The sequence below is a fragment of the Zingiber officinale genome, chromosome 7B (genome assembly GCF_018446385.1).
Source record: "Zingiber officinale cultivar Zhangliang chromosome 7B, Zo_v1.1, whole genome shotgun sequence".
Taxonomy (NCBI): domain Eukaryota; kingdom Viridiplantae; phylum Streptophyta; class Magnoliopsida; order Zingiberales; family Zingiberaceae; genus Zingiber; species Zingiber officinale.
This window is the reverse complement of record NC_055999.1, coordinates 2,244,325-2,255,426: the sequence shown is the minus strand read 5'-3', so window position 1 is coordinate 2,255,426 and position 11,102 is coordinate 2,244,325. Positions and strand designations below refer to the sequence as shown.

At 41.3% G+C, this 11,102-nt stretch overlaps 1 protein-coding gene, 1 long non-coding RNA gene and 3 other non-coding genes across 5 annotated transcripts; 4 read left to right on the top strand and 1 right to left on the bottom strand.

Moving 5' to 3' along the window:
• Positions 1-725: 725 nt before the first annotated feature.
• Positions 726-2,140, bottom strand: LOC122003481. The gene is made up of 2 exons (XR_006117973.1): positions 1,714-2,140; positions 726-1,631 (listed from the first exon to the last, which is right to left on the bottom strand). It is a non-coding gene; the product is annotated as an uncharacterized LOC122003481 (long non-coding RNA).
• Positions 2,141-2,714: 574 nt separating this feature from the next.
• On the top strand, positions 2,715-2,785 carry TRNAG-GCC. The gene has a single exon. It is a non-coding gene; the product is annotated as a tRNA-Gly (tRNA).
• Positions 2,786-2,863: 78 nt separating this feature from the next.
• Positions 2,864-2,934, top strand: TRNAG-GCC. The gene has a single exon. It is a non-coding gene; the product is annotated as a tRNA-Gly (tRNA).
• Positions 2,935-3,013: 79 nt separating this feature from the next.
• Positions 3,014-3,084, top strand: TRNAG-GCC. Its single transcript has one exon. It is a non-coding gene; the product is annotated as a tRNA-Gly (tRNA).
• Positions 3,085-4,407: 1,323 nt separating this feature from the next.
• On the top strand, positions 4,408-6,068 carry LOC122003480 (polygalacturonase-like). The gene is made up of 4 exons (XM_042558590.1): positions 4,408-4,869; positions 4,970-5,259; positions 5,337-5,565; positions 5,684-6,068. Exons 1-4 carry the CDS (start codon positions 4,438-4,440, stop codon positions 5,900-5,902), a joined length of 1,170 nt encoding a protein of 389 aa, XP_042414524.1. The 5' UTR covers positions 4,408-4,437; the 3' UTR covers positions 5,903-6,068.
• Positions 6,069-11,102: the final 5,034 nt, after the last annotated feature.

The following is an 11,102-nucleotide window of genomic DNA, read 5'->3' as shown; positions in this document are numbered from 1 at the left end:
GCCAGTTTGATGAAAGGAGCTTAGTGCTCTCCGCCTATAGTAAGGTGCCTAGTATATACCCGACCAACCATCATCCGTCCTAATTCCAGAGAGTCCCGACCAACCACAAGGCAGGTCGGGTATAAAATTCGAGCAAGACCCGGGGACCTAGAATTCCGCTTTGGGTGCCTAGTATAACCCCGTCCTAATTCCAGAGAGTCCTTCCTTCTTTCAAACAAAGGGGTCTTCACTGTTCATTCTCCCGTCTTCCTTTATATGGGCGGTCAGATAAACAACTGACTGGAGTTACAAGGTTTAGTATTTTTATCTTCGCCAAGTAACATATAAGACAAATCTTAGAAGAAACCTGACTAGATTTTCAGAGCTCAAATATCACTTCAGGGACAAGCCTCCTAATATAAGGATGATTGACTGAAAGTACCGGTCGAACCTCTCAGGAGCTAAGTTCTTCATTCTTTAGAAACAAGTATCCTTGCATATGGTTGATCGGTCTTAAGAATTGTCCAAATCTAGGGGGCATAGCTTCCCATTGCTTCATAATTAGATCTTCAACATTACACAACATATATTCGAGCGATCTTAAGGGTCGCACGTCCTACCATTACTCTGCTCTTATATATACAACCGGCCGTCTAAATATCCGATCGAGATATTTTCCGAGACCATATTGTTAGAGAATAATAATCACTTGTCAGAGAATAACAACCGCCTGTTGGAGAATATTCTTTTGTTATTACACAAGCATTTAATAGAACTTTCCTCGAAGGTGACTTTACATTTTCCATTGGCTGACACTTACAGCATATTCCTTCAATCGTCTTATTAATGACCTCAGTTACAAAAAGGGTGCACACGGGTAACAGAAGATTCCTCGGAGGGTAACTATACGTCTACCCAAATACATATTCTCTTACTTGACAACTTCTAACACCTGACATTCTCTGTCAACTCATGATTGCAGAGGTTATGAGATGTGGTATATAAAGGGGAGTCCTCTCCGATGGCAAAGTATGTTTTTGGGATGCTTTATCCTTGAATATGCCTTGGCACGCTCTGCTACATGGCTACTGTTTAATTTTTCTGATCAGGCATCACATTAACTTGAGTGTCTGAGGGTCTTCGCCAGGGACCGCTTCCCTAATTTTTGACATTGATATTTGTCTACTCTCTCGAGTGTGTGCAGAAAGAATTTTCATTCCTGTTTGCAACTCCTTCTCCTATCTAAAATCTTCATTCAACCTTGCAACCACCAACCCAGCGCGCTATCTCTCTAACTTTATGACAGAATCATCATTAATATCTAATAATGTTTAAAAGCAGGATTACACATAACCGTGTTATCTACATGTAAGAGAAGGTGATGCTCTTCGCGTCAGAGGGCAACAAGGCTAAAATCAGCAGAACTAGTAGTACGCCAACAGGAAGCAGCAACAGCAAAATTGGAGGTGGAGGCATTGGAGGCAGAACTAGTGGAAGAAATACTAGTGATGCTACAAGGCACAGAAGTACCAAAAACATTTCTGCACCGAAATATATTGGTGCAGGATCTCTCCAGCTATTCTCCTTTGAGTCTATCATTTCTGTTGCTTTCTCCATTTTTCACACTGATGAACCAACAAGCTGGAATCTCACTGATGTCCCCTTGCGTGAAGTATAAGCAGAGATATTTATCACTTTCTTGGATTCAAACAAAAGAAACAAATCGAGGCTTACCTCTGTGCTTTCGTGTTCCTTGGCGCCTCTGAAATATGTGCCCCCTCTATTGCTTATGGTGAGAAGTTTACAGTGGAAGCTCGATCAGTTTTGGGGAAAGAGATGAGATGAATCTGCTTATGTTTGTGCCGAATTGGATGGTCTCTGCCAGTGGTACTCATCCTCAATTTTCTATTATGATAGCGATCGATGTACAGATATAATTGGAGAAGGTGGAGAATGGAGTACAAGTTGGTCCACTAGTTTGGACTTCTTCCAGGATGGGATCAACTTGCAGATGGTGACCTTGAATCCCCCCTTGGCCGAAAACTTCTTCCTTATCAGATACTTGTAGACTACAACCACTGAAGTGAGTTAGATGATTTATGAACATCCTAGTTCCTTGACAAATTGCATTTGTACCCAGAAGTTAGTTTCTCACCATATCTCCCAACCTGCTAATTGCAAAGAACAGCAAAAACAAATACAGAATATGCAAGAAAGATTAGTAAGGGATGGATGAGTATTTTTGATTAATTAGCTATCTGTCTGACACCCAGTGACCAGTTCTGTCCCCAAATTTCTCTATCCCCGTATCCTTTGTCGATCGGACGGATCAGATTATATCTCAAGGCATCATGGCATCCTTAAGATGTGTGCATCATGACATCCTTAAGATATGTGCAGTATCCTCGTGAAATGCAAGGCATCCTTGAGATGTAATCTGGTCCGCCCGATCGACAAAAGGATACGGGGACAGAGAAATTTGAGGACAGAGGATCTGAACTGTTGAATATCACGAGGATACTGCACACATCTTAAGGAAGTCATGATGCATACATCTTAAGGATGCCATGATACCTTAAAATGTAATTTGATCCGTCCGATTGGCAAGAGACACAGGGAGATAGAAGATTTGAACTGAGATCTGAACTGCCCAGCGACAGGCATGAATCCGCGAAACAAGTCCTAATGATACTTCAAAATGTAATATAAAGAATATTTGCACAATAAAAACATCCGCACCAGTGGTCTAGTGGTAGAATAGTACCCTGCCACGGTACAGACCCGGGTTCGATTCCCGGCTGGTGCATCTTCAATTTTATTTTAATTTTATTCTGCAAGTATTTTAAATTATTAATATTTTGTAATATGTCCACAAGATATACCTGCACCAGTGGTCTAGTGGTAGAATAGTACCCTGCCACGGTACAGACCCGGGTTCGATTCCCGGCTGGTGCATCTTCAACTTTATTTTGGTTTTTATTCTGCCAGTATTTTAAATTATTAATATTTTATAATTTGCCCATAAGATATAACCGCACCAGTGGTCTAGTGGTAGAATAGTACCCTGCCACGGTACAGACCCGGGTTCGATTCCCGGCTGGTGCATCGTCGGCTTTATTAATTTTTGGCTGATATTTTGCCAGTATTTTAAATTATTAATACCTTATAATTTGGCCTTAAGATATATCCGCAACGATGGTCTAGTGGTATCATGCTAGTCCAGTATTCCATGTTTATCTGACCGATCTGTAAGCAAATAATTACGAGGCTGTCTATTGGAGTCCTTTTATTTGCTTCATAAAATTATTGTTTAGAATTTTTAACTGATTAATAGACTAAAAAGATTATGTGATCTGAATAAGACAATCGACCCAATTTACTCGGCTAGATTAAAGATTGGATGAGCCAGATAAACATTTGTGTACAAATATAAATTTAATTAAGTTTATTCGGATATGAAAGAATCCCAAGTACACATTCAGTTCCTAAACGTTTTAAAATATCAGACTAACTTGTCAATATCAAAATGCAAAGAAGGGAGCAAATCTCGGCTTCTTTTGCAGGTTACTTAACTGGTTTATGGGCAAAATATGTGACTCTCTCACTAACAAACACAAGGCAGAGTTTAATTTAGTAGATTGGCATAATGTTGGCTACCTTAAACCGTACTCATTCAACAATATCCATTTCTCTTCAGTCAAAATTTCCACTCGACAGACAAGAGCCAGGAAACAAGAACCTTGCATGTATCCAATTTCCATGGAAGAAAAGGCATGCATGGACAAAGCCAAATAATAACACTCTTATAATATTTATAACAAAATCAGAGTGATATATGATATATGTATCTTGATATCATTTTTTTTGGGTAGTTTAGGTTAAGTTCAGCCTAAAGAATTAATAAATGTGCATCATGATTTCCATGCGAACAAGTTAAGATCTGCAATCAAGTGTTTGGCAGAAGCAGAAAATGATGGACGATAATCACAAGCCTTATATCGCGCTCAATTCGGTGGAAAATTATCAACAATTAAGTCAAAAGTTGGATATTACTTCTAGCTAGCTCGTAACTAACTTGTAAACGGTTTCCATTTTACAATTGACGAATTCATTAAGAGAGAAAAAAAGTTAGGTAATTCTGGCCAACTATATATATATATATATATATATATTTCCTGTGGAAAGCAGAGATTTTTTCCATTCACTTTTACTTAACTTTTTTGACTTCAAGATTCATTCACTTCTAATTAGGACCGCATTTATCTCCTGCTTTGCCGCATGCATGCAACCTTCGAACTTGAATTAATGCTCAAAAGTGGTCAATTTTCGGTTACAAATCAATTTCCAATTCTCTATTTAGCCTCCATTTCCACGTCTATAAATACCAACACAAGTTAATTAGCATGATCATCATCAGTTGCTCAGGTAATTAACAAGCTCTTAAATAGCCGATAATTCATGTCTCAACTCAAAAAACCCGTCATTCTTCTCTTTCTGACGATCATCTCCGCCACGCACGCCTCTCCGGGCGAGGTGCACGACATCGTCGACTATGGTGCGAGACCCGATCGACCTCGGTTCGACTCGTCCGATTCCTTGCTCCGCGCATGGGCCGCGGCCTGCGAGTCGACCGGATCGCCGACCGTCAGTGTTCCGGCGGGAGACTTCTTGGTCCACCAGGCCACCTTCGCTGGCCCCTGCAAGAGCAGCGAGATCACCGTTCGGATTGGCGGCACGCTAGTCGCGCCGTCGGGCTACGGCGGCGAAAGTTGGATCGTGTTCGACAACGTAGAGGGGCTGTCGGTATACGGCGGGACCATCGACGGTCGAGGCGGGGCCTTGTGGGCTTGCAAGGCCGCCGGCGGTCGCCACTGCCCCGCCGGCGCCACGGTACGTACGTTCGGAAACGTGCATTAATGCAGAATGACGTGGCATTTAATGCTAATCAGTAATTCGCACGTTCTGGGTATAATTGCATGCGCACGTGCAGTCGTTGAAGATAATGAACTCGAAGGACGTGGTGTTGAGCGGGCTGACGTCGGTCAACAGCGAGCGGTTCCACGTCGTGATCCACGGATGCGAGCACGTGACAGTGCACGGCGTGAGGATCTCGGCGGCGGGCAGTAGCCCCAATACCGACGGCATCCATGTCCAGATGTCGACGGACGTCACCATTACCGCCGCCAGCATCAGGACCGGCGACGACTGCGTCTCCATCGGACCCGGCACCACCAACCTCTGGATAGAGCAGGTGGTCTGCGGGCCAGGCCACGGGATCAGGTACGTACAGAATCAGCATCGGCATGCATGCAAGATTTTAATTAATTAATATATATATATATATATACTTGATGTAGTATTGGGAGTTTGGGGAAGGAGTACGAGGAGAAGGGGGTGGAGAACGTGACGGTGAAGACGACGGTGTTTACGGGAACGGAGAACGGGCTGAGGATAAAGACGTGGGGGAGGCCGAGCCAGGGTTTCGTGAAGGGGGTGGTGTTTGAGAATTCCATCATGCAGAACGTGCACAACCCCATCATCATCGACCAAAACTACTGCCCCGACCACAGAGGATGCCCTGACAAGGTCAACATGCAGCTTTTATATATATATATAATATAAAATATAAAATATATATATATATAATATAATATATAAAATATATTTTATCTTACTCGGACGACTTTCTTAATTCTGCATGCAGAATTCTGGCGTCAGGATCAGTGAGGTAACTTACAGCGACATCCATGGGTCGTCTGCAACGCCGGTCGCCGTGAACTTTGACTGCAGCGCCAGTAACCCGTGCACCGGAATCGGATTGCAGAACATCAAGCTCACCTATGGAGGGGCAGCGGCGGAATCATGCTGCAAGCACGCCGACGGCGAGGCATCCGGTTTGGTCGTGCCTCCGAGCTGTCTATGATGAACGCCGCCTGCAGCGTAGCTTGTACACATGGCTCCGATATGTTAAAGATGAGAAGCAACGAAGGGAAAAAAAAAAAAGAAGGAGAAGAGTGTTGTAGTAGAAACTGGATATCATGAATATATATATATAATTCAGACTGAGCGTCGTCTGATTCTTATTAAAATGCTAAATTTTTAATTCGTGTCTGCAACTTGGTAAGTGATCATTCTACAAGAATAAGTTCAGAGCTATTAATTTCTGAACTTAAAATATATAGCTTGATTCGAATATACTTGTTATCTAGGTTCAGATATTTTAGGACAGACCATTTTAATTAAAAGAGGGGAAGCCCTGTATGTCATGTCATTGCCAAACCTAAAACCTGCCATAAGTGCCATCGTGATCCTCCAACTCCGATCACGGTGTATGTCATGTCATTGCCAAACTTAAACCTTCCTTAATTGTCGTCGTGATCCTCCAATTTGTTGGAAGAAACAATATGCTCTCGTAAATTTACGGGTTATTAGTTGAATTTAAATTACACTGAATTAAATTCAACTTATAGTCGAGATGACCTGAGCGGATAATTTTAGGCTACCAGCAAGGGTTGGTTTCTGCTACGAGCCGAAGAGCGGCAGAGTAGATTGAGTCGCCGAGCGGGGAAGATCGACTGAGCAGCAGGTATGTGTTGCCGAGTGGGCAGATCGACCAAGTAGCATATCACAAAATCCGCTCGGGCAGAGCAGCCGTCTGATCAGATAGGTCGACCGAGCAGTACAATCGGGCAGGTAGAATGGTCGATCGGGCAAACAGAGAGAGAGAGGCTGAACCGGCAGTAAGGCTGAGCAAGTTCGACCAAATAAAGAGTCGACCGGACGAGAAGTTGGCCCGAGCGAGTAGGCAGACAGAGCTAGGCCGGTCGGGCAAAAAGACAGGCGGGTTGAGATGGTGTCGGTCGGGCGAACAGTGCAGGTCGGGCAAAGATGTCTAGCGGAGAGGCTGACCGGACAAGTGGTCGGTTGGGCTTTGAGCAGCGCACCGAGGCCTACGATTAACGTTTCCTTGAAACAGATTCGTCCACCTCCGGCTGTGCTTTGAGGCTTATTTGGGTCGTCTATTTCCCAAGACGAGCAGGAGTTACACGACAAAGGAGGAGGGGAATAAAGGTGGAAAGCCCACCATTTCACTCGACCATTTTTATTCTGCATTAATCTCGAATTTAATCCATCCATTACACGACAGTAATCCCGATCAAGTCAACATGGTTTAATGCAATCTGAGCTCTGAATTTGCACCCCCCCTACGCACTCACGCGTGAGAGAGAACCTCTCTCCATGCATTTGTTCACATCCTCAATGCATGTGAATCAATATAAACCAACCAACATGCCATGAAACTCCCAATGTGGGACTAAAGTCTCATTCACAATGGAGTCTCTTTCTTCTTCCATCTTTTCTCCATTCACATCACTTATATCCAACAATCCTTCACATGAATGGAGATAGAGTATGTGATAGCATTCAATAGTTGAGTCAAGTATAGGATAAGTAGGTTTTACCTTTCGAAACTTCTCTTGTGAAGATCTGGTTGCTTACTGGCTGATAGTAGATATGATGTCCTTGAACTATACTGTCGTTTGTGCAAGCAGTGACAAATCTCACCCAAGACTCTCCCTGATACAACTCAGTTCTCATGAGTGTGTTCATTCTTGGCCATGAACACGCCTGGTTCTATGAGAAGCTCTAAGAATTGTGCCTCCAATTCTCTTCGAAGTGACCCCACTTCTTTCTCACATAGGTGATCCCTTAAGAGTATTTCATGTTACTCTTCTTGGACCATTAAAAGTCGTGTGCTTAACCTCCATCCTTCATTGATTCATTGGGGCATTCTCCCACAGTGTGTCTAGTCAGTGCAAATTAGTTGTCCCTTTGAACCTAGTTCTTGAGATCTCCAGTCAGCATAGGTTAGGTGTCCTCTGCACTGATCGCTGACAACGGTATCAAGCTCATTCCTCGTGATAAGCTTGCAACTAACTTTCGATTGAACCCTTTGGTTAGCGGATCCGCTAGGTTATCCTTTGACTTCACATAGTTAACCGTGATAACTCCCGTTAAAAGTAGTTATCTCATAGTATTATGTTTACAACGAATATGCCTAAACTTACATTATACAGATGACTTTGTGCCCACCCGATTGCTAATTGACTATCGCAATGTATGCAAATCGCCGACACAGGTTTCGATCATCTAGGAATATCTTCTAAGAATTGTTGTAGCCATTCAACCCTTCACCATATTTGTCAAGAGCTACAAATTCAGATTCCATCGTGGATTGGGAGACGATCGTTGCGCAGGATAAAGCTTTGGCGAGCGTCTTCCTCTGCAGATCTTCCTCTCCACTTCTTGCGATCATTCTCACAGGCATACACCAGATCTTGGAGGCTTAGAGAGGAGTGTTGGTGCACTTCCAAGCAAGTCAAGAGGCGTATTCAAGCAAGAAGAAGCAAGCTAGGGTTTTGTAAATCTTGTAAGATTTAATTGTATAAGCTTGTTTTTCTTTCTTCTTGTATTGTGAGTTTGTACAAGGTTTCTCCGCCTTCGGTAGTTACTGTAAAGGAGTGTTTTCATAGTGGATGAGTGAGTGAGGGTAGGATCCTTGAATTAGTCACCTCTTCTTGAGGTGGATACCAAGCATTGTGAATGTGCTTTGGGTGTATTTCCGCTGCATATCATCATCATCAAAGCAAGCAACGAGCGCGCGACGAGCTATTCACCCCCCCCTAGCACAAATCGACCATAACAGGGGGGTCCATCACCGACTGAGATACGTGAGGTTCATTGTTTGCGCTAGAGTTACTGTTGCTTCATTTTTCTTTACTATTCCGGTGACCGATTTGAGCATCGGACGGCCAACCCCGGGGACCCTTCCTTGGCTCAGTACTGACATTACTTGTTTTGCATAGCGGAGCGAGGTCTATAGCCAGTCAGCGAAGCCGCCACATCCCCAGCTTTCCACCTTTTCGCTTTCGGACAAGATCACCCTATATTTTTTTTTATCTAATAGTATTTTGTTCCTTGTATTTAAAAAAATAATATTTGACCCCTTTCTTAAATGCGAAAAAATTTATAAAAGAATGTTCTTATCTTTTTGATATTTTTAATAATCTTAACCAGAAAAAAAATATATTGAATTTATTGATAATTTATGTTTATTTCTATTTCCTTTATTGATATTTGAACTAATTCTAGATAATTCAAGGCCTAATTAATACTTTCAACATGTGCATGATGACTGATTTACTAATTAAAATTAATAAATTATATGTAAAATCTAATAATATATAAAAATTAATACTTAATTATACAATTAAAATAAAATTAAATAGTTTAAAATGTATATTTTCGTCGTCCCAACTTCGCAGCCTTCAAATACAATGTATAATAATTATTTTCTTCACTTTTTCCTAAATTTAAAATTTTAGATCTGTCCTTGTCCATGATTATATAAGGTTATGCGAAAATAGACAAAGGTATAATTTTCTTTTCTTACGCGAAGATAAATTTTCTTCATCTTCTTCAAGTTCTTTTGCTTTTTCGTGTATGCACATGAGCCTCACATTTCAATTCATCATTGACTTGAGTCTTGACTGTCAAAGAGGGTAACACCGATAACGCTAACCCTCAGCTGACAAGCTTTGCTTTACAGGACACTGAGAGCGGATGCACCGATAAACTGACATCAATCACAGATCCGAGCGAGCAAGAAAGGGTACCATCACTGGATGCTTCTATATATTTTTTTATCCTTTTATGTATATTTTTTCCTTATGTATACCATCGATCCAACTAATCAATAATTCAAGAGCTAACCCTGAAAAAAAATATATAATTATTTTCTACATGAATTCAATATATTTTTTCCTATTAAAATTATAAAAAAAAAACATATCAAAAAGATAAGGACATAATTATCTTTATAAAATTTTCACATTTGACTTTGGTCAAATAAGGGTTAAATATTATTTTTTAAACACCAAGAGTAAAATGCTACCTGATAGAAAATACAATGATTAAAGGTATTTTTCCCTCAATATTATTCAATTTCTATATATAATTTTTTAAAAATAAATTTTTTAAAAATAAAAGCTCAATAATGTTGAACCAACGGAATCATTGGTCTAATAAAAGTTTTTTACCATTGACATTATAGTGGATGATCAGAAGTATAGTATCCCATAATTATATATTTTATTTGAAGGAAATTTTTTTATAAATATATCATAATTAAAAATTAAATATATTTAAGGTGACAACTTGACCTTCTCCACCGTAGCTCAAGGAGAAAAAAAAACTCAATAAGATTATTAATAAATGAGGTTGAATAAGTTTAATAAATAAGTTTGCAGATTATTAAGTTTACATCTTAAGCTGTCAGCGAGGGCCTGTACCCCGCCTTTAACAGCCGGTGTCAGAATCCAGTAGCAAGAGACAACGCCAGATTACTTACTACATATCTCCCCTTCCTCGTTGCCGTCGCCACCGTCTCTTCCTTATCCCTCTTGCTCGACGCGTCACTCGTCTTCTCGAGGAAAGCAGTGATATTGGATGGATTCTTGGAAGAGCAACGGAGGTCAAAGAGCCGCATACGATGGGCTTCCGGCCGCCGCTGCGGTGGGCGGAGAGATCAGCCTGAGTCACAACCCTGGCCTGGCGGTGCACTGGTCGACGGAGGAGCAGGCCATTCTGGAGCAAGGATTAACTGAGTGAGATTCGCCTACAAGTTATTTTTCCTATAATTCATGGCGATGGCACAAAAATAAGGTTCACTCCACTTGCTTGCAGATATGCATCAGAAGAAAGCATTGTTGCCTATGCAAAAATTGCATCGAAGCTGCCAAACAAAACGGTTCGGGATGTAGCCCTGCGTAAACGGTGGATGAATGATTGTAAGTAGCTAGGTTCCTATCCTACTTATTTAATGTATGCTTTCAAATGATAATATTCACACGACAATTGTTGGCTATTTTCAAATGAGTTCCCCTTTCTGGTTCTATTTTTTTTTTAATTAAAAAGACATGCCATATATGAAAAAAAAAACCATAATGAAAGAAAACCCTTGCTCAACAGAACATGCACTATAGCCATCACTTCAGAAGACTAGAAAAAGATGCTCCATGAGAAAAACCAACAGCACCAAATTCAGCTTGCACCAAAAGAAG